The 23644-nt window shown below is 44.2% G+C and overlaps 1 protein-coding gene across 4 annotated transcripts; it reads right to left on the bottom strand.

The window, feature by feature from the left end:
- Positions 1-1378: 1378 nt before the first annotated feature.
- On the bottom strand, positions 1379-23558 carry LOC110492487 (DDB1- and CUL4-associated factor 1). 4 transcript variants are annotated; one of them, XM_021566852.2, is made up of 26 exons: positions 23193-23558; positions 22585-22719; positions 22223-22355; positions 21953-22029; positions 21770-21843; positions 21564-21677; positions 21320-21457; positions 20476-21126; positions 20201-20302; positions 15445-15603; positions 15136-15315; positions 14738-14947; positions 14381-14550; positions 13465-13592; positions 13125-13360; positions 11882-12948; positions 11270-11468; positions 11099-11181; positions 10233-10317; positions 9903-10136; positions 9591-9684; positions 4507-4611; positions 4098-4171; positions 3854-3946; positions 3430-3691; positions 1379-3020 (listed from the first exon to the last, which is right to left on the bottom strand). In XM_021566852.2, the coding sequence occupies exons 3-26, from the start codon at positions 22345-22347 to the stop codon at positions 2962-2964; spliced, it is 4719 nt and encodes a 1572-aa protein (XP_021422527.2). In that variant the 5' UTR covers positions 22348-22355; positions 22585-22719; positions 23193-23558; the 3' UTR covers positions 1379-2961. The 4 variants fall into 4 exon arrangements, with proteins under 4 accessions (XP_021422527.2, XP_021422526.2, XP_021422528.2 ...); XM_021566851.2 differs by lacking the exon at positions 22585-22719; XM_021566853.2 differs by lacking the exon at positions 22585-22719 and having other exon boundaries at positions 1379-3017; positions 23193-23557.
- Between the last annotated feature and the right edge of the window lie 86 nt (positions 23559-23644).

The following is a 23644-nucleotide window of genomic DNA, read 5'->3' as shown; positions in this document are numbered from 1 at the left end:
TTATTTGAACAGTGAGAGACAGAATAACAAAAAAATCCAGAAAAACACGTCAAAAATGTTAGTCAGTCTCCAGACCTTAATCCCATAGAAAATCTGTGGAGGGAGCTTAAGGTTCGAGTTGCCAAACGTCAGCCTCGAAACCTTAATGACTTGGAGAAGATCTGCAAAGAGGAGTGGGACAAAATCGCTCCTGAGATGTGTGCAAACCTGGTGGCCAACTACAAGAAACGTCTGACCTCTGTGATTGCCAACAAGGGTTTTGCCACCAAGTACTAAGTCATGTTTTGCAGAGGGGGTCAAATTTCCCTCATTAAAATGCAAATCAATTGATAACATTTTTGACATGCGTTTTTGTGGATTTATTTGTTGTTATTCTGTCTCTCACTGTTCAAATAAACCTACCATTAAAATTATAGACGGATCATTTCTTTGTCAGTGGGCAAATGTACAAAATCAGCAGGGGATCAAATACTTTTTTCCCCTCACTGTATATGAATAAAGCATTGCTAAAGTGCCAAAATACTGCATTTTGACATTTCCCTCCGTCAACCCTGTGTCACTTCAAGGAAGATTTCAACCTACTTAATTTAAACGTTCAACCTACTTAATTTGTAAAGCCCAAGTTATTTTGTTGCTTTGACAGTCAATTTATGTAATGTGATTAGTGATTCATTTACAACTGTCCTTCATTTTAAGGTCAACCCTGTTACGGGAACTGAACTATTATTTTTCAAACGAAACATTGAACATCGGAATAGTCAAATCAGTGTAAAAGCAGGTAAGCTGGTTCTACTCTTTTTGGCAATTTACTGGTGTTTTGTGGTGGAAAACGGAGTTGGTCAAGCATAAACACGTCAACCCTGTTACTCATACATATACAGGCTAGAAATGTTTTAGCTTTTTTTTTTTTGTGAAGCTTGGATTCAATGGCCATTCCTTGCTGCATATAACAAGCTTCCATTCCTCCTGTCACAAGGGGATTTAAGGCTGATTTAAGATTAAATAGTCAACCCCGTTACTTTATACTTTATTTGGCACTTAGTCTTTTTAAAAATGTAATCTCTTTGAGATGGGGAAAATGTATTGTTTCAGATTTCTCAAACATCACTTGGTGGACCGACACTAATATTGGGGTACAACTAATGACTACATCTCCTCCACATGCTATTTGCATATTCTCTTTGTTTTATGTTCTGGCCGATAATCCCTGGCTCTATGTAGGCAGAAATGTGAGCACACTCTTCCATCACAGCGACTGAATAATAGCTGTTGGGTGTATGACGCATATGTCATATTCAATGTTCAGGCCAGGGAGTTAGTCTCTTAATGTCAACGGTTCAGAGTTTTCCAACAATGAATAGGCTTAAAGACAACAGAGCTCAACCTTTCATTTTATTTATAGTAAAAATACTTTTAGATACATACTGTACAGAACATGTTTTTATGGATCTTTACAGGAGTGCCTCCTTGAAGAAATGAGAAGAGGCAGAAGGTAAAGAATGTAATCAAACTAGGTAAAGAAAACATGATGTATTGGCAATAGGCAAGACCACATCTACATTTGAAGAGTGTCTTAATAAAGAAGTTGCAACTGAATAAGAGCTATCCACAATTTAATACTTATCAGGAATAGCTTCTAAAGCCACCCAAGATAAAAAGTTCAGAAAGAGGATCCAAACAAGCCCATTTCAGTCAAAATACACTGTCTGCATCATTGACAGTAGGCAAACATTCTCCAATCCAGGTCAAGTTCTGTTGGTGTTGTTCCATGAGAGTAAAATGAAAGGTAAACAGGTTGTAGCTTACTAAAAACTGAACAAGCAATGTCCACTAATGAACGCAAAACAAATCCTAACATGTTTGCATGCAATCCAAATGTAAAGTATGTATTCCCTTAAACTAACCTGTGTGTGGGCAGCAAAAACCAAGGTTGAGATCAAGCACCATTCAAAATGTCAACCAAAGCCAAATTCATACTTGGAAAAAGACAGACATCCTTGAAGGCCTCATTTTGTAGACATACAACTACATCAATCGTGTGCTGACAATATTTGTAGTCCACATTTTACACTCACTAATGTGTGAAGTTTCTAAACAAAATACCAGTTTTCAGCATTTTTCAAGAGCACCATGTTTAATCTGTTGCTGTGACATCCAGTGGTGTTGGTCATTGATAGCACTATTGTGTGTGGCGTCTTGGTCGTTGGTCAAGTTTGTATAGTAGAAGGTGCAGTGGCGATGAACCTGAGGATATGGCTGCTTTAGCTCCACATAGACTGTGTTAGAGTGGAAGCCTCATGCAGCACCTTAGTCTTCAGCAGGCCACATGGGAATTGATGCAGTATAGAACAGGATGTTTGAGTCAGCCAACACTGCCTTACCAATCCACAGTCAGAAATAGCTTCATTCAGTTTCCCAATCTAAAAAAAGAATTCTACAAATAGCAGTGGCCATTCAGCATTCTAAAAAATAAAGGATAGTCCATATCAAAGGGTAAACTTTTGAAAGAGCTTTAATGAAATCAAAATGAAAAAAATTATAACCTCAGTTGTTGTTGTGTCTGTACAAACATCGTTTTCCACTCATCAAGCCCACAGTGTAATATAAAACTATATCATATACAAATCTTCTATTTTTTTCACTAATTCAATTTCTGTAGAAACGTTTTGAAAGGTGGATCTCTCTTCTGGCTCTTCACTGACTCCTTCCATCAGCTTCTCCCAGGATGACTTGCTCCTTGGTAGTGGGGGGCCTTGGACAGAATTCCAAACTGGCAATGCTCTGTTGGCGCTCTCAGTTCACTTCCCAAATCCCATCCTTCTTTCTGCCCAACTCTCTCTTATCTAACTGTACCTTATAGTCTTGTCTCAGTTGTTTATGACGGTTCATCCACATGGAGCGCTCTCTCCAGGAGTCTGGACGCGTCGTCCTTGTTTCTCTGTCCCAGACACCGATGGCTCCTCACTCATTCAGGGACAGGATGATGTCATCCTCAAGGTCAGAGTTGTCAGAGCTGTCTGCTGGGTTGACAGAAAGACAGCAAAGATACATTTAGAGATCTGGGGGATAAATGGGACAGAATACTGTACAAGTCACTGCTGTGGTGGTAGAAAAATGACAGAAAGCAGAATCGACATATCTTCCGCTACATAGCCCCAGACAGCGTGAGGGCCCATCTTTTTTTCCCTTTCCCTTTCATTCAGTCAATCCCTCTCAAGCGGAAGTGTCCTCACACAGCAGTAGAGTAACAGCTTTTCAAGAATAATAACATAAATGGCTACATCATTACTAAAAAGTGTTAAGTAGCCTAGCCCTTATGACAACAGGTTTAAGTTTACTGTTTCCAACAACTTCAACCTTGCCTGTCCTGCATCCCATGCTGTACCTATCAGTGAATGTCTGAAGGACAAACTGACAACTGTTACTCACTGTTATCCAGGGCAAGGTCCCCATCTTCCTCATCGTCATCTGAGTCATCATCATCATCATCATCATCCTCCTCCTCCTCTCCATCCCCCTCCAGCAGGCGAGACACCTCATCGTCAGAGAGAGATAATTCATTGTTCCCGTCTTCCTCGTCTTCCTCATCCTCCCCGTTTTCGTTATCCAGCTCAGCGATCAGAGGGTCCGTGTCCATGTCATCATCAGAGTCATCATCATCATCATCATCATCGTCTTGATCGTCATCCTCCTGATAGGGACAAGTGTTCCAGAACAGCCGTGTAAGGAACATGCTTCACAGATCTTACATTTCTATATTTAGGTTGTTCTAATGTTAGTGATTTGATTAATTATCTACCAACATAATAGAGCTGTGCTTTTTGAAGGAAGCGGGTTTGTTGTCTCTCTTTACCTGATCATCTTCATCCTCCTCCTCTTCAGCCAGTCTCTGGCGTCCCACCTCGTACAGTCTGCACACCGTGTCTGTGTTGACTGAGTCCTGGTTCTGGATGGGAGACCGCAGCAGTCAGCAGCAGCAGTCAACATACAACTGTTGTGTCAGAGGCGGTCTCCCAATACTATTCTACCAGTATGTAACATTGGATTCAAGCCCGTTCAGATTTATTGAGTTATATTACAGATGACAAAAGACCTACCTCAATCACAGCCAGGTAGCAGTCCTTGGTGTCTGTGCAGAGGTCAAAGATATTCCTCTTCACGTCAATGGTGGCTGGGGGGGAAAGAGAGGGGGTATGTTTCATTGTCATGTAATAAATAAACCTGTCACAATAGTTCAAACTTGACCATAGCTAAAGTAGTTAATACAGAAACCAGTTGTTTGGATGGAGTCTATTCGCTCACGGAACAAAATTAATTATATTCACTTCCACAGCAAGATGCTATAGACACCAAATACATCCAAGATTATTGCTTCCCAGTTGGAGGGTCAGGAATTGTTGCTAGTGACTCATGGCTGGGTTGTTTAGGGTCGTACAGTATAAAACTGGATAGTCAATTCCTGATAAATGCAACGGCTTGATGGTGTGGGTCTTAGAGCCATCTCACCAATGGGTTTGTAGTCGGTGGCGTTGAACGTCCTGAAGGAGGAGCCAAAGGGAGTCTTCGTCTGCATCTCCATAATGTCATCATCATCATCTGCCTGGAGCATCGCTGCAAAAACAACCCAGCAGGGTTAGGTTCTCTACACGCCACAATTGGAACACATACATAGTTGTGCTTCATATACAGAGAAAAAGCAAGAGAGGTGTATGGATGGATACAATTATTTTTTACAGGCAAAGGGTAACAGTTGCATCAGTACAAAGGAGCTGATCGTAGACTACAAGAAAAGGCGGGCCAAGTGGAGCGGGTTGTGAGTTAAGTTCCTTGGTATCCACATCACCAACCAACTATCATGGTCCAAACACACCAAGACAGTCGTGAAGAGGGCACGACAAAACCTTTCACCCCTCAGGAGAGTGAAAAGATTTGGCATGGGCCCCCAGATCCACAAAAAGTTCTACAGCTGTACCAGAGAGCATCCTGACCGGTTGCATCACCGCCTGGTATGGCAACTGCTCGGCATCTGACCGTTAAGGCGCTACAGAGGGTAGTGCGTACGACCCAATACATCACTGAGGCCAAGCTTTCTGCAATCCAGGACCTATATAATAGGCGGTGTCAGAGGAAAGCTTATAAAATTGTCAGCGACTCCAGTCACTCAAGTAAGACTGTTTTCTGTGCTACCGCACAGCAAGCGGTACCGGAACGCCAAGTCTAGGACCAAAAGGCTCAACAGCTTCTACCCACAAGCCATAAGACTGCTGAACAATTAATAAAAAATGGCCAGCAGACCATTACATTAACCCCATTTGTTTGTACACTGTGGCTGCTCGCTGCTATTATCTATAGTCGCTTCACCCCTACCTCCATGTACAAATTCTCAACTAACTTGTAACCCCTAACACTGACTCAGTAACCCCTGTATATAGCCTTGTTATTCTTATGTTATTGTGTAACTTTTATTACCAATTTTCTATTTTAGTTTATTTGGTAAAAACATTTTTTTTTTTTAACTACACTGTTGTTTCAGGGCTTGTAAGTCAGCATTTCACGGTAAGGTCTACACTGTTGTTTCAGGGGTTGTAAGTCAGCATTTCACGGTAAGGTCTACACTGTTGTTTCAGGGCTTGTAAGTCAGCATTTCACGGTAAGGTCTACACTGTTGTTTCAGGGCTTGTAAGTCAGCATTTCACGGTAAGGTCTACACTGTTGTTTCAGGGGTTGTAAGTCAGCATTTCACGGTAAGGTCTACACTGTTGTTTCAGGGCTTGTAAGTCAGCATTTCACGGTAAGGTCTACACTGTTGTTTCAGGGCTTGTAAGTCAGCATTTCACGGTAAGGTCTACACTGTTGTTTCAGGGGTTGTAAGTCAGCATTTCACGGTAAGGTCTACACTGTTGTTTCAGGGCTTGTAAGTCAGCATTTCACGGTAAGGTCTACACTGTTGTTTCAGGGGTTGTAAGTCAGCATTTCACGGTAAGGTCTACACTGTTGTTTCAGGGCTTGTAAGTCAGCATTTCACGGTAAGGTCTACACTGTTGTTTCAGGGCTTGTAAGTAAGCATTTCACGGTAAGGTCTACACTGTTGTTTCAGGGCTTGTAAGTCAGCATTTCACGGTAAGGTCTACACTGTTGTTTCAGGGCTTGTAAGTCAGCATTTCACGGTAAGGTCTACACTGTTGTTTCAGGGCTTGTAAGTCAGCATTTCATGGTAAGGTCTACACTGTTGTTTCAGGGCTTGTAAGTAAGCATTTCACGGTAAGGTCTACACTGTTGTTTCAGGGCTTGTAAGTAAGCATTTCACGGTAAGGTCTACACTGTTGTTTCAGGGCTTGTAAGTAAGCATTTCACGGTAAGGTCTACACTGTTGTTTCAGGGCTTGTGTTCGGTGCATTGATTAGATTTTTTATTTAGAAGGGAAAATGGGTGGCCAGATGAGATGGCCAGATCGATAGACATTGACCAATTTTTTTGGCCACTAAATCAGTGTGGTATGGGTGTGCAGAGCCTTCATGGTATCCACAAGGCTTTGGATAACAGGATTGGGGTCAATTCCATTTCTATTGAGTCAAGTGAACTGGAATTCCAATGAAATAAATGAAAAATCCTCCTTGAAAATGGATGGCAAGGTTAAATTCAGGTACCTGTAATGCGAGGATTGGCAAAAGAACAGCTAGTTGCACACATACTGGCTGAACAGAAGTGTGGGTGGATGAATAGATCGATAGTAAAAAAGAAACGTCCTCTCACTGTCAACTGCGTTAATTTGTGTAAAAATTTGTATGAACACAACAAGATTAAACAGACAAACTGAACAAGTTCCACAGACATGTGACTAACATAAATAGAATAATATGACCCTAGATAAGGGGGTGGTCAAAATCAAAAGTAACTGTCGGTATCTGGTGTGGACACCAGCTGCATTAGGTACTGCAGTGTATCTCCTCCTCATGGACTGCACCAGATTCGCCAGAAATCATGCACAGAAAGAGCAGTATGGCTGGTGGCATTGCCATGCTGAAGGGTAATGTCAGGATGAGCCTGCAAGAAGGGTACCACGAGGGAGGAGGATGTCTTCCCTGTAACGCACAGCGTTGAGATAGCTTGTTGTCATTGCAGGCTAAGTCCAATGACGCTGTGACACACCGCCCCAGACCATGACATACCCTCCACCTCCAAATCGATCCAGCTCCAGAGTACAGGCCTCGGTGTAACGCTCATTCCTTCGACGATAAAATTTAATCCGACAATCACCCCTGGAGAGACAAAACCGTGACTTGGCAGTGAAGAGCACTTTTGCCAGTCCTGTTTGGTCCAGCAACTGTGGGTTTATGCCCACAGGCAACGTTTTTGCCGGTGATGTCTGGTGAGAACCTGCCTTACAACAGGCCGACAAGCCCTCAGTCCAGCCTCTCTCATCCTATTGCGTTCCTGATGTAGCTCGGACAGTTGTTGTTGCCACCCTGTACCTGTCACGCAGGTGTGATGTTCAGATGTACCGAACCTGTGCAGGTGTTGTTACACGTAGTCTGCCACTGCGAGGACGATCAGCTGTCCGTCCTGTCTCCCTGTAGCGCTGTCTTAGGTGTCTCTCAGTACGGACATTGCAATTTGTTGCCCTGTCCACATCTGCAGTCCTCATGCCTCCTTGCAGCCTGCCTAAGGCACGTTCACGCAGATGAGCAGGGACCTGGGCATCTTTCTTTTGGTGTTTTTCCAGAGTCAATAGAAATGCTTCTTTAGTGCCCTAAGTTTTTGTAATTGTGACCTTAATTGCCTACCATCTGTAAGCTGTTAGTGCATGCTCATTAATTGTTTATGGTTCATTGAACAAGCATGGGAAACTGTTTTTAAACCCTTTACAATGAAGTTATTTGGATTTTTACGAATTATCTTTGAAAGACATGGCACTGAAAAAGGGACATTTTTTTTGCTGAGTTCATGATAAGAGTGGTACTGCTGCTAGAGTGCCACTGCTGTGGGTGGATCTATCATGGCCTCACCGTGTCTCGGTCTACTTAGCTGTTAGAATGGTGTGGATGTGTAAACTTCATTTAGTGCTAAATACGGCTGCTAGAATCCTGACTAGAACCAAAAAATGTGATCATATTACTCCAGTGCTAGCCTCCCTACACTGGCTTCCTGTCAAGGCAAGGGCTGATTTCAAGGTTTTACTGCTAACCTACAAAGCATTTACATGGGCTTGCTCCTACCTAGCTCTCTGATTTGGTCCTGCCGTACATACCTACACGTACGCTATGGTCACAAGACTCAGGCCTCCTAATTGTCCCTAGAATTTGTAAGCAAACAGCTGGAGACAGGGCTTTCTCCTATAGAGCTCCATTTTTATGGAATGGTCTGCCTACCCATGTGAGAGACGCAAACTCGGTAAGTCTTTACTGAAGACTCACCTCTTCAGTGGGTCATATGATTGAGTGTAGTCTGGCCCAGGAGTGTGAAGGTGAATGGAAAGGCTCTGGAGCAACAAACCACCCTTGCTGTCTCTGCCTGGCCGGTTCTTTCATGCCGTCCCTAGGAGGGGTGTGTCACTTGAGTGGGTTGAGTCACTGATGTGATCTTCCTGTCTGGGTTGGCGCCCCCCCTTGGGTTGTGCCGTGGCGGAGATCTTTGTGGGCTATACTCGGCCTTGTCTCAGGATGGTAAGTTGGTGGTTGAAGATATCCCTCTAGTGGTGTGGGGGCTGTGCTTTGGCAAAGTGGGTGTGGTTATATCCTTCCTGTTTGGCCCCGTCCGGGGGTATCATCGGATGGACCACAGTGTCTCCTGACCCCTCCCGTCTCAGCCTCCAGTATTTATGCTGCAGTAGTTTGTGTCGGGGGGGGCTAATGTCAGTTTGTTATATCTGGAGTACTTCTCCTGTCTTATTTGGTGTCCTGTGTGAATTTAAGTATGCTCTCTCTAATTCTCTTTCTTTCTCTCTCAGAGGACCTGAGCCCTCGGACCATGCCTCAGGACTACCCGGCATGATGCCTCCTTGCTGTCCCCAGTCCACCTGGCCGTTTTCAACTGTTCTGCCTGCGGCTATGGAATCCTGACCTGTTCACCGGATGTGCTACCTGTCCCAGACCTACTATCTCCACCCGGCACAGCCAGAAGAAGACTGGCCACCCCTCATAGCCTGGTTCCTCTCTAGGTTTCTTCCTAGGTTTTGGCCTTTCTAGGGAGTTTTTCCTAGCCAACGTGGTTCAACACCTGCATTGCTTGCTGTTTGGGGTTTTAGAATGGGTTTCTGTACAGCACTTTGAGATATCAGCTGATGTACGAAGGGCTATATAAATAAATTTGATGTGGGTGGAGCTATCATGGCCTCCCAGTGGCTGTAGATGTGAACCAGCTGGTTAGACTCCTCTGCTCGCTCAGGGCACAGCCTCCCGGCCATATGGTTCAGCAGGGCCGTGTGGCATCAAACACACACATCTACATGCACCTTTCACATGTCGTGAAAACACAACCCCACAAGCATTCACCTTTCAACACACATCTAAAAGTCTTAGCTCTTCACCATAAGGTGGAATTTGACCAGCCTTGCTACCACCGCACACTACTTCATTTCCCATAGTCCTTACCTCCGTAGATGACCGTGCCGTTGTTGTTGAAGACGATCCTACACTGGTCCAGAGCTGGCACTGTATGGAGGAGGTGAAAAGTCCGCAGGTCCCACTGACACAACCATTAAGGAATCACACTGTCACATTATCAATATAGCATATCGACTACTCTACCTAATACCTCTGGGATTGGGATGTACTCAACAGATGGCATGGGACAGTCCCATCTTGACATTAGGTCACTTATCAGACAAACTGATGCAGGCTCAGTACCGCCAATTAACTCTACAAATATGACTATAACTATTGTACAGTCTGTGAGTCGGATACAATCTCAGTGTTGACGATGACCTCCAGGCCATTGGGGTGGAACACTCCACTGATGTTCATGTTGAACTTGTCAAACTTGTGGATGGCACGAGCCGAGCGGACGTCCCACAGTACACCATCGTTCAGCACCAGGTCGTCAGTGGGGTTAAAGGTCGCACAGTTCCTCTTGTAGTTATTGGCCAGGTCCGGGTAGTTGAGGGTCAGGGTTTTCTGCCCCGTCTGGATGTCATAGATCTGAGACCCAAAGATCAGGTGATCAGGACAAAAAAAACAAAGCTTGTGTACCTGGTCATTCAGTTTAACCTTTAGATATTTATAAAGAAGACTTACGTGGGCTATGTGTTCCTTTGTGCCAATAACTCGGTCTTGTGAGAGTTTGCTGAACTCCACATAATGATCATCTAAGAAGGAATGCCTGGAAAGAAGAATAAATTGAGATAAATAGAAAATATTCCTTACAACCTCTGACTTCAGGCCATATAGAATAAGCCATTTAGGTTAAGTAATGATGCACCAATGTTGCTTTGGTTAAACTGAGGGCAGAAGGAGGCCCCACTACACTGTGTATTGTATGAAGTGAACATTCCAGCCCTAAGACATAGTGATGGGGATAAAAAAATCAAAAGTAACATATTGCAACACTATTTTGGACGATATTATATTGATACTTTGACTCCAAGTATAATTTTTTATTTGTAATTTGTTAGCTAGTGCTAGAGAGCTGTACCTGCGCTAACCCTCCGGTATTTTTCATCCTATAGCTTGTTTGCCCTCTTTTTAAATAGTGAGACATGTTTTCAGTTATTTTATTTCCATGATTGATCAAAACTATTTCCTCATGTTCTCGTCTCTCTGCAGTAGACATATAGTGAGCAGTGTTCCGAACATCAGTAAAAATTACAGTATTGAATAGTGTGAGTCACAATACATATCGAATAACACCTAAGTATTGTGATAGTATTGTATTGCAAGGTCCCTGGCAATTCCCAGGACTAAGGCAGTTCAGTTAGTGTGTTTAACGAATGTGTCAGTCTCTTTCAGCAGTTCCATGCTCTGCTGGCACTGAGCAGCTGGACCATTGGGCAGGGAGCACCATAAACTCACAACCAATATAATTAACCATAGAAATGGAATGGGTAAAGCAGTCATCCCCATTTGAAGAAATAACCAAGGTCAGTCTCCTGTGTCACACTTACTTCATGATGAACACTGACTTCATGCCCCACAGTGCAGACAGAGGATAACTCCATGATGCCGACGTCAACAACAGAGAGCCATCCTGATGACAAAAAAGACAAAAGTTTCAATAAAAAACTAATGTATTAGATATCCACAAGACATGTAGATTTTTAAATGTCCCCACTGACCCGTGATGGCTCTAGGTGTGTGATGGCAGAGCTGTGGCAGCTGTAGCTCGCCTCCTCCTGGCCTGTGAACACATTGTAGAGTTTGAGCTGGCCCGTACACGTCCCCAGCATCAGGAACCGCTCACGGGCAGAGAAGGCACAACACATGAACCCACTCTCATCCTCATCTGCCTCCCTGAACACAGACATGGGACGAAACCTGGGGGAAAGGGGAACATGTTATTCAGAGGAACCTGGGGGAAAAGGGGAACATGTTACCCAGAGAAACCTGGGGGAAAAGGGGAACATGTTACCCAGAGAAACCTGGGGGGAAAAGGGGAACATGTTACCCAGAGAAACCTGGGGGGAAAGGGGAACATGTTACCCAGAGAAACCTGGGGGGAAAAGGGGAACATGTTACCCAGAGAAACCTGGGGGGAAAGGGGAACATGTTACCCAGAGAAACCTGGGGGGAAAAGGGGAACATGTTACCCAGAGAAACCTGGGGAGGAAAGGGGAACATGTTACCCAGAGAAACCTGGGGGAAAAGGGGAACATGTTACCCAGAGAAGTCCATCTAAAAACCCAATTAAAAGGACTTTGAGTCCCCAGTGTATTAGGAACCAAACATACCTGCTAAAGATGAGATGTCTGTCGAAGCAGCCCCCGTCCACCCCTCCATACTTGGGGTAGACGACCCTGCGTGTGTTTCGGGAGGTGAAGTTGGTTGGGGCCTGGCGCCTCTGCTTGGGTTCGGGGCACTGGTGGGGGGTGAAAAGGGAGAAAGGGGGGCAGGTGGTGACAGGGTTCTTGCAGCGCGCGTGCTGCTCCCTCAGGTACTCTGTGATGATGCTGTCCAGGGCGGGGGGAGAGGGCAGGTGTCTGTCCAGCTGTTTCTTCATGGCTGGACTCTGGCTGAAGGCACCGTAATCTGACTTCTGCCTCAGCACCCGCGGCTTCTTACAGCTGGCAGGCACAGGGCATGGCGACGGGCGCTCTCGCGTGAACACGATCCGACCAATTAGGGGAGAGCCGTTGCTTTGGTGAGGGGTCAACAGGGGAGGGGCGGCCGGGGGGAGTGCGAGGAGTTGCGATGTCGAGGGACGGGGCTGAACTGACAACGGCATGGACGGATGAGAGCCGTGGCTCGCCAACCGCGCTGCAACCCCATTGGCCAGCCGAGGGGTCCGGGGGAGGGCAGGGGCAGGAGAGGCAGGAGGAGGGGGAACAACGACAGGAAGTAAAGCTGAGGAAGATGGGTGGGGGAGGATGGCCATGGGGAGGTCGGCCTCCTTGGTGAGTGTGGTGGCCGTGTCATGCAGGCCTTTGGCCACCAGGTGGTTCCGGATCAACAGCAGTAGCTCCTTCTCAGGGAAGGAGATCCTGGACTGGGCCACCACATTAGCCCTCTGCAGCCAGGCCAGGGACACATCCGTCCCTATCATGAGGGGTTTACCAGACACTCGCTTGATGAGCTCTGCCGCAAACTTGCAGAATTTGACGTGTTCGCTGCGTTTGTCTTGGAGCACAGGCTCCTTCATAAGCTGCTGGATGTGTCCGCTGCTGAAGAGAGGCAGCTTGCTGATAATCTGTCTGACTGAGCTGGAGCGGGACAGACCCACCAGGGCCTTACAGGCCAGGGCCCGAATTTGATCCGCATCTGTGATGGGCATCTTCACCGTCAGCAGGGACAGGAGCACCTACAGGGAGATGGCAGAAGAACTAGCTATGGTTACAAGTGCATAATAACAGTATTGAGAAATCATAAAAGTAACCCAAACCATTAATGAATAGACAAATCAGAGACCAGTAGCGCCCAACAACATACCAGCGTAATATCTATCAATAGACAGTTCCGAAGTTAATCTTCTCTCACCTTGATGCCGTTGTTAGACTGCACCACGTTCCACATCTTGCTGAGCACGCTCTCGCTGCTCTTGGTAGTCTGGGGCAGGCGTCTACGAGGAGTGCCCGAGATGAACTTGCCGATGCTGGACATGCGTTTGTCCGGAGCACACACACAGTTGATGACCACCTGCAGAGCAGACTTCTGGATCTCGGCGTCGTTCACAAACACCTCTCCCTCCGCCACCAACAGGACTACACTCATACCTGAGGAACAACTGAACATTAAGATTAAACCCCAAAGCAAACAGTCCTGGTCTGCTGGATAGATAAGGTGTCAATAGAACGCCATGACAGGACAGGTAACGTACCCACGGTGGAGACTGCATTACCCCCCTCCCCATCTGGCACAGCCACAGACTCAGCCATCAGCAGCTGGGTCTTCGGGATCACTGTCAGGATGCTCAGTATGTCCAGGGCATAACGCACAGTGTCACTCCTAGGGGACAACACGGAGGGAAATAGTCACACAGTATTACTCGGGTATTCACTTAAATTGTGAAAAGATATAAACAAGTGTTCTCCATAAGGAATAGAGATGTATTTTAATATAGAGCAGAGTATTTTAATTATGGATACCCATAAGGCACTGGTTAGTTTTGCAGCAGTTACTCTTCCTGGGGTCCAGCAATATTGAAGTTGCACTATGCAGAAATCAATGACATTTTCTGGTTGCTAAAACTATAACAGTTCGTCTAATTTCAGTTTATGTGACAAAATAAACTAGTGTAGTGTAGAGAATCATTGTACCGTCTAAACCACCGTGAAATACATTTTCCAGAACCAGAAATATTATTTCAGCTGTTTCAAACTGGTATAAAACTGAAAGTAAAAAAAATAAAAATGAAAAGGGAAGCATGGAAATAGTGCACATGAACAAATCTACCGCTTCTTAGACTTGCTTTCAAGTAGAATGAGATCTATACATTCAGTCAGGTCGCCCAAAAAGTTACATATTGCCACTAAGGCAAATTAAATACAATATTAGCAAATTATTATATTCTCACCAAAACATTTGTAGCATCCGAACAGTTTGGCCAACAAACTATTATGTTTATGGAAAGATGAGACTCTCACGAACACGATGGTGTTCTCAGTTTTGCTCTACAACCCCCAACAAGTGTCTTGGCAGTCGTCTGAAGTCGGTACAGCCGATCTGCCAACTTCCCACAAGGGAATCTGTACTTGCAATAGAGAAGGAAGGTTGCATGTATTTTCTGTCCTTACCTGCCATAGTAGGTCCTCCAGTCACAAGCAATGGAGATGAGCTGCAGCAGCAGCTGAACACAGGACAGCTTGTGGAAGACCTCAGCTGGCTCCCAGTACAATCTGACTGGGCCGTACTCGATCAGGAACTCCATCATCTCCACCACCTGCTCATGGGTGTAGCTGCACGCCTGGGGAACAGAAGGACAATGAGGCACCTCTGAAGGAAAAACATCACCAAGGTATATCTGTGATGATGGGTTCCAGGGGGTTGGGGTCAATTCAGAAAGGGAACTTTATAAATCCCTATAGAAAGAAATTGGCAATTTAGAGCAAACACAATCACTTCAATCTCCCAACTCAGATGGGACGGCCTACCTTGTAGTAGGGCTGAGGGTGAATGGGAGCGCCCCCCTCAGTCCGCTGCAGGGACTGCTTGACCTGCTCCACCTTGATGGCCAGATGGGCCTCGAAGAACCTGCGCAGGGCCATGCAGGTGTGCTTGGCTGTCTGCCTGCTGGAGAAGATCTGGTCATCACTCAGCACGGCCGCATGGTCTTCAGGGTTTAAGATCTCCAGCGTACTTATCTGGAGACAGTAGAATTATACACAATAAGCAGCAGTGTAATACACACTGCAACAGTGAGCATGTTCAGAGAACTGATCGAGAGACAGAAATACCAAAACAGTATTTTTTTTTACAAATATTAGAAAACCCTGTCCTAGTGACAGCTAGAGGAAACAGAAGCAAGAATAAACCAGACAGGCCCTCCTACCAGGTTGACGAGGCGTCGGAGGCCGTCCTGCCTGTCGAAGAGTTCCAGCACAGCTCGGTAGGAGAAGGAAATGGAGAAGAACATGGTGGCGTGGCAGCAGCCCGAGGCGTGGGAACACTCCAACAGCCACAGAGTGTAGCTCACCACGTCAGATAGAATGGAATGAGGCAGCATACATACCTAAGGGGAACAGAAACACATGAAGTGAACACACAATTTGTATGGACTTAATTTACTTCAATGTAAATCTGTGTTACACACACAGACCACAGGAACAGTTGATCTTTATGGTGTGTGTTGGTCCCCTACCCTCTCCATGGCATCCTGGTTGTAGGCCAGGTAGTAGAGGCACAGAGACACCCCCGTGGCGGCCATGGAAGGCTTGGGGATCTCCAGAAGCTTCTGAACTCCTCCATGGGCCACAAACTGGGCTGCAAACTTCTTATGCAGGAGCAGGGAGGCCAGGTACTACAGGTAGAGAACGGGAATCATAGGATAAAGCTGGGATGCACTTCTTTAAACAATTGAGACGCATTCTAAGTCAGTTACTGCTAGGGCTGTGGGAGTCACTAAATTTCCTCAGCCAGTGACTGTCAAGCAAATAACTGTTGGGTCTCACAGTAATTGACCGTTAATTAACAAACATTCAGCATCTCCTGGCTTCCACACATCTACACTTGAAGTTGGAAGTTTACATACACCTTAGCCAAATACATTTAAAAACTCACGTTTCGCAATTCCCTGTCTTAGGTCAGTTAGGATCTCCACTTTATTTTAAGAATGTGAAATGTCAGAATAATAGTAGAGGATTTATTTCAGCTTTTATTTATTTCATCACATTCCCAGTGGGTCAAAAGTTTGCATACACTCAATTAGTATTTGGTAGCATTGTCTTTAAATTGTTTAACTTGGGTAGCCTTCCACAAGCTTCCCACAATAAGTTGGGTGAATCCTCCTGACAGAGCTGGTGTAACTGAGTCAGGTTTGTAGGCCTCCTTGCTCGCACACGCCTTTTCAGTCCTACCCACAAATTTTCTATAGGATTGAGGTCAGGGCTTTGTGATGGCCACTCCAATACCTTGACTTTGTTGTCCTTAAGCCATTTTGCCACAACTTTGGAAGTATGCTTGAGGTCATTGTCCATTTGGAAGACCCATTTTTGACCAAGTTTTAAACTGATGGCTTGAGATGTTGCTTCAATACATCCACATAAATCAAATCAAATTTTATTTGTCACATACACATGGTTAGCAGATGTTAATGCGAGTGTAGCGACATGCTTGTGCTTCTAGTTCCGACAATGCAGTAATAACCAACAAGTAATCTAACTAACAATTCCAAAACTACTGTCTTGTACACAGTGTAAGGGGATAAAGAATATGTACATAAGGATATATGAATGAGTGATGGTACAGAGCAGCATAGGCAAGATACAGTAGATGGTATCGAGTACAGTATATACATATGAGATGAGTATGTAAACAAAGTGGCATAGTTAAAGTGGCTAGTGATACATGTATTACATAAGGATACAGTCGATGATATAGAGTACAGTATATACGTATGCATATGAGATGCATAATGTAGGGTAAGTAACATTATATAAGGTAGCATTGTTTAAAGTGGCTAGTGATATATTTACATCATTTCCCATCAATTCCCATTATTAAATTTCCTAACTCATGATGCCATCTATTTTGTGAAGTGTACCAGTCCCTCCTGCAGCAAATCACCCCCACAACATGATGCTGCCACCCCCGTGCTTCACGGTTGGAATGGTGTTCTTCGGCTTGCAAGGCTCCCTCTTTTTCCTCCAAGCATAAAATTATGGCCAAAAGCTTATATTTTTGTTTCATCAGACCAGAGGACATCTCTCTCAAAAGTACAATCTTTGTCCCCATGTGCATTTGCAAACCGTTGTCTGGCTTTTTTTAATGGTGGTTTTGGAGCCGTTCTTCCTTGCTGAGCAGCCTTTCTGGTTATGTTGATATAGGACTCGTTTTACTGTGGATAAAGATACTTTTGTACCCGTTTCCTCCAGCATCTTCACAAGGTTCTTTGCTGTTGTTCTGCACTTTTTGCACCAAAGTACATTCATCTCTAGGAGACAGAATGCGTCTCCTTCCTGAGCGGTATGAAGGCAGTGTGGTCCCATGGTGTTCATACTTGCATACTACTGTTTGTACAGATGAACGTGGTACTTTCAGGCGTTTGGACATTGCTCCCTAGGATGAACCAGACTTGTGGAGGCCGACATTTTTTTTCTTGAGGTCTTGGCTGATTTATTTAGATTATACCATGACGCCAAGCAAAGAGGCACTGAGTTTGAAGGTAGGCCATGAAATACATCCTCAGGTACACCTCCAAATGGCTCAAATGATGTCAAATAGCCTATCAGAAGCTTCTGAAGCCATGACACCATTTTCTGGAATTTCCCAAACTGTTTAAAGAGCACAGTCAATTTAGTGCATGTAAACCTTCTGACCCACTGGAATTGTGATGCAGTGAATTATAAGTGAAATAATCTGTCTGTAAACAATTGTTGGAAAAATGACTTGTGTCATGTACCAAGTAGATGTCCTAACCTGACTTGCCAAAACTATAGTTTGTTAACAAGAAATGTGTGGAGTGGTTGAATAACGAGTTTTAATGACTCCAACCTAAGTGTATGTACACTTCTGACTTCAACTGTACATCTACATTTTAGAAAGCCTAATAAATCCATGTAATACAGCCTACACCTTCAAAATAAATTCATTATTTATTTTAGACAGGTCAAAAGAAACATGATATGAAGAAAATGTAGTCTATTTCAGAAGAACAGAATAGCATACGCTGAGTTGTCCTTATGCTAGGTCGTGATCTGGCTATGCCAAATGCCTGTGGGCTAAACTAGTTAATTTAGCAGACAAGATTTGCTTAGAATTCCATGGCATTATTTTATAGTATGAAGAACACAATTGAACAAAGCTGAATAAAATATTTCCCCAAATAATGAGTGCGCACATGCAGCTGTTCTGTGTTGAGCGGTTAACAAAGAAATAAGTACTCCTTTCTGCGTAGTTTACAGTTATTAATCTAACTTTATTTGTTCTACAAACATTGAGCTATATGTTTTGATTTTTAATTGATTTTAAGGCTGCATGATGCAACTAATGATGATTTGAAAAAAGTTGCTTGAAAAGGCATTAGCTCTGCTTTGTTTTTTTGTGCAGGCTGTGAATGTCCTTCTCCAATTCCGAGGTGCATATTGAATATTTAAAGGAACGGTCCACATGTACTTTTCGGCAGCCAACAAGATGAGTAGGCATAACAAACAGCAAAAGCAATCTATCCCATATAGCACAAAAGTCGACCTGTTCTATTGTGTGTGAGAAATAAATATTCCAAAGTCTGTGACAGTTGTGGGACGAAATAGATCCCAAATTAAAACAACCACTAGCCTCAATGTTTAAAAATACATTTTTTTTTTTTACACAATGTGGCTGAGAACAGATTAGAACGTTTAGCATAAAATGTTAAACTCTTAGGCTATTTCTTCACATTATAAGCGCAGCAATGCACACATGGCAGTAGGCCGTAAGCTAGAATCTTCCATTAGCTGGAAAGCACCATTATCAAAAGTGACCGCAAATGCGATTATGTATGCCACAAAGACATACATGCCACAAAGGCCTCCACAATTGGAACAAAAAATCTCAAATTTGCACTCATCAGACCAAAGGACAGATTTCCACTGGTCTAAAGCCCATTGCTCGTGTTTCTTGGCCCAAGCAAGTCTCTTCTTCTTATTGGTGCCCATTAGTAGTGGTTTCTTTGCAGCAATTAGACCATGAAGGCCTGATTTCATGGAGTCTCCTCTGAAAAGTTGATGCTGAGATGTGTCTGTTATTTGAACTCTGTGAAGCATTTATTTGGGCTGCAATCTGAGGTGCAGTTAACTCTAATGAACCTATCCTCTGCAGCAGAGGTAACTCTGGGTCTTCCTTTCCTGTGGCAGTCCTCATGAGAGCCAGTTTTATCATAGCGCTTGAAGGCTTTTGTGACTGCACTTGAAGAAACGTTCAAAGTTCTTCAAATTTTCCAGACTGACTGGCCTTCATGTCTTAAAGTAATGATGGACTTTCGTTTCGCTTATTTGAGTAGTTCTTGCCATATTAAGAACTTGTTCCTTTACCAAATAGGGCTATCTTCTGTATACCACACCTACCATGTCACAACACAACTGAAATTCCACAAATTAACAAGGCACACCTGTTAATTGAAATGCATTCCAGGTGACTACCTCGAAGCTGGTTGAGAGAATGCCAAGAGAGTGCAAAGCTGTCAAGGCAAAGGGTGGCTACTTTGAAGAATCTCAAATATATTTAGATTTGTTTAACACTTTTGGCTACTACATGATTTCATGTGTTATTTCATAGTTTTGATGTCTTCACTATTATTCTATAATGTAAAATTAGTAAAGATAAAGAAAAACCCTGGAATGAGTAGGTGTGTCCAAACTTTTGACTGGTACTGTGTGCGTGAAATTTATATTGATTTAGAATGGACCATTATCACGCAACTGTCTCGAAAAATGGGCAGACGAAAAACAACATGTTATCTATGCACTTATATAGAGAATGGAGGATGCTTTTCCAGTGATTCATTTTCATGCCAGCCAGTTAAGGCTATACTCCTGTTGTATGTTAGAGCAATGTGCTTAATATTAGGAAAGTTGAGAAATAAATATAGTTGGCCTAGCCTATAGAAAGCTGATGTGATCCTCCTCTTTTCTCATGCAATTGCATACCCTATAGAAATGTTGTGCAACATTAGCCCATGGGCTCTCATGAAGTGTTTGATTCGATTTTCAATAACATTTGCATTAATGTCAGAGTGATTAGAGGGACAATATAGTGCCGAATACCAGGCAGTTAGCAAGTTTGGTAGGCTACTAATGACCAGCAGCATCTGAGCTTGGAGAAGCCTAATTAGCGTGACTAAACGGTCACGTGGAAATTGGCTGCCTTCCTGACCGCCCGTAATACAATCACCGCAACAGCCCTAGTTGCAGTAAGGTTACCTTGAGAGCCTCAAAGGTGAGCTGTACATCGTTGGTCTGCTTCAGGTCCATGTAATGGATGAGCAGCTCACAGGCTCCCATCTGCATGAAGACAGCCAACAGCTGAAAGAGAAAATAATACAGAGAAATGAATAATTTATGCAGAGTACTACTTGTCTGTCTAGCAGTCTACAGTTATTTATGGCATAATGTCTTCAACGAGTACAGTACTTGCTCTTATAATAGAGTTTGACAAGACTGACATCTGCTGGTAGGTTTATGTAGCAGAGACTAACCTCCTGGTACTCCCCCAGAGGGGTGAGGTACTGTAGGATGAGCCTCTGCTCCATCTCCGGAGTCAGAGGGTAAAGGTGATAGTTGTTCCCAATCACCCAGGGGCTCATCTCAGACCAGCTGCTGTTGGACAGCTCGCTGAAGCTCCTCTCCGGCTCCGGCAGGGAGAAGTTCAGCTTCTGTTTCACCTTCCGTCCATTCTCCCTCTCCGCCCTCCTCTTGAGGTTACTGCTGCCCTCCGCCCTGCCATCTGGGAAGTCCCGGTGGGACAGAGACTGCGGGGCAGCCACAGGTTTCATCAGGCCTTTAATGGACGAGCTGGTGCAGCTGCTGATCTTGTGGGAAGAGTTGTCAGACTCATTGCTGGGGAAGGGGCTCTCCTCTATGTCCTCCTCTGGTCCCTTCTCTATTCTGTTATTCCCTGGGGGGAAAGGGTTCTCCTCTCTGTCCTCCTCTGGTCCCTTCTCCACCCTCTCTGTGCCGTTATTCCCAGAGGAGAACGGGGTGTCCTCGAAGCCTCCGTCAACAGTCTCCTCATCCAGAGGAAGGAGAGGTTCCCCCAGGGCCTTCCTGGGACTGGGCCGTTTAAACTCCTTCCTGTTCTCAGTGTCCTTAGCCTGCAGCTCACGTAGCCGCTGCAGCATTAGAGGCACCTGAGAGAGCGAGAGAGATGTATCTAGCGTCATTCAGAGATACGGATGGACACCATGGCGCCCACATGTGGCAACACAAGGTCAAATTAAATTGAACCCACATTGCAGTATTTATACAAGATCTTAGGTTCATGTTGTTAAAACTTCTCAGAGACTTAATAAAAACACCTCATAATAGGGTTTGGGCACTGACCAGGACTGAGTTCTCCTCCCTGTAGTTGGCAGCGATGTCCTGGTTCTCCATGGCTCCAGCCAGCAGGCCCGTAGCATAGATCATCAGGGGTTGCTCAGCCTCCTGGGCCCATTTAAACAGCCTCTCCACTATGCCCTCCTGTCACAAACACAACATCATGATTATTGAATAGGTTGCATAATCTAGCTAACTAAATCTATAAACATGTTTAAGTGCATCTCCACATAAGCAGGTTGTAGCATACCTTCTCCTGAAAGACCACAGCGGTCTCCAACCCAGGCATGATGTTCTGCAGCAAGCGACAGGCTGCCGTGTTAAGTGTGAGCTCTCTGCTGGTCATCACATAGCTATTCACCAACTGGAAAAAGACAGGAGTTGAAATAACATGCACTCACCAGATCATCAATTTACAAATAATACTAAATAAGTATAATTGTTTTCCATTCTTACCGCATTCATGAAGTCATCATCTTTGAACAGGATCTTAAGCAGATGACCCAAGACGCATTCTGGATCAGCTCTCCCTAAGTGACAAAAGGTGGGGAGAATTAAAAATATCAACAACTATCACTTTTGCTAGCTATTGTTAATTATATAGCTATGACTACACACAACATAAATAAAACATCTTACCAGGGTGCCTGTCATCAAAAGGATCAGGATCAGCTTTGTGATATTCCTCAGTCTCCCTCTCCACCAGCTCTGAGATCCTGAGAGGAAAATAAAACCCATGATATAGACAACATATTCCTAAATGTCCAGAGGCTTTAAAACAAACAAACATCCATCCCTTCAAGTAATGTGATCTGAATAAAGTAAGTGCATTTTTGTTGTTGTTGAAACTTCCCATAATATCCACTGGTGTTACAAAACATTATCCTCCTTTATTACACAGGCACTCACTTGGTGAGGATGTTAACCAGGTCTGGTGTGCTAGCCTGCTGCTCCCCCTCCCACTTCTCCAACCAATGCTCCAGCAGAGCGGTCAGCTCTGCCTTGGAATCCACGCTGGCAGATGCCGACGCCATGGTGTGGCCTAACACAGAAAACACATGATGAAAGAATGTGGAAAACACTGGTTGGTGCAAGCAAGATGGAACCATTGAATGTTGACAGAAAAGTGGTAGGAAATCAATCTAGCCCATATCAACATTTACAATGACAGGCAACTGACGGATAGTGATAGTCACTAACACTAGCTTACTTATTTGGCCTACTCCTGAAATAAAATATATTTAATGCATGATCGATCTATGCACACAAACCACAACTTCCTCTCCAGTTGCAACCAGTGACTCAAAGGGGACCTTTCTTTGGGCTTCAGTTCAGAACATCTCCAGTCAGACAGCTGCATAGGTCCCTAGAGACTCCAACGGTCAACAGGTGATTTGGTCATGATGCTAGAAACCATCCAATAGCATTAGCTATCTAACGTTACTGTGTTGTAGCTACTAGTTAGCCTATTTCTAACGTCAGCTTGCTACCGTTACTGTCTCTGGAATATATAGCTAAACGTTAGCTAGCTACTGTACAGGATGACAAGCAACACAGTCATCGGTACGTCGATAGCTAACTTATTTCTTAGATAAACTCTGCAGGTGTGAAATACCCCGTTTAGCTAAATGTACCAGCTAGATAGCTAGCTACGGATATTCGCTATATAGAGTTACAACGTTGGAAAATCTGTTTAAGCGAAGTTACACTTAGTTCAGTGTTCAGAAACTGCTGTTTGCATTGATTGTGCACACGAGCTAGCTACAAGACCGCCCAGAGTAGACAGTTATTCATGTGCGAGACAGCATTGTTGGCTAACTAACGCTAGCTATGTAGCTAGCTAGCGAACACATTATTAGCATGTTATGCGAATGCGTACCTTGATATGCTCAATTTTCCCTCGCTTTCCTTATTCCTTCCACAAAAAAATACTTTTTAAAATCCCGACATACACTTGCTAGCTAGACCTGTATTGTTAAAAACAATACAAACTGCAGCTTCGCGCAGCACCTTATCACTTGTTTTAGCACAGCCTTGTTCGGGGTTTATTATGGCGAACACGTTCTACACGGTTGTCACGAGTTACCACAGCCACAAAGTCAAATTGGATATATCGTAAAAATACATACTTTCTTTTGTTGCTTTTTGGTCTTAATTTAATTTAAGGATTATACATAAGGTTTGTAGTGTGGTTAAATGTAGGTTTAAAGTCAGATTTTAAGAAGAGAAATTGTAAAAAAAAGAAAAAAAGAGGCGGGGTTTATGCCTTTGTGGCTGTGCTAACCAATGACGACCGTTTACACGTCAAAGTTTAGCGCCGACTGTCGATTT

The sequence above is a fragment of the Oncorhynchus mykiss genome, chromosome 16 (assembly GCF_013265735.2).
Source record: "Oncorhynchus mykiss isolate Arlee chromosome 16, USDA_OmykA_1.1, whole genome shotgun sequence".
Classification (NCBI taxonomy): Eukaryota; Metazoa; Chordata; class Actinopteri; order Salmoniformes; family Salmonidae; genus Oncorhynchus; species Oncorhynchus mykiss.
This window is presented reverse-complemented; position numbering and strand designations above follow the sequence as displayed.

What these genes read in the sequence shown, in the direction of transcription:
- LOC110492487 (XM_021566852.2), bottom strand. Translation starts at nt 22,347, where the DNA reads ATGGCGTCGGCATCTGCCAGCGTGGATTCCAAGGCAGAGCTGACCGCT. An exon ending in CTGGTTAACATCCTCACCAA is followed by an intron (nt 22,030 to 22,222) that starts GTGAGTGCCTGT and finishes TTTTCCTCTCAG; the next exon opens with GATCTCAGAGCTGGTGGAGA. An exon ending in AGTCTAACAACGGCATCAAG is followed by an intron (nt 12,949 to 13,124) that starts GTGAGAGAAGAT and finishes ATCTCCCTGTAG; the next exon opens with GTGCTCCTGTCCCTGCTGAC.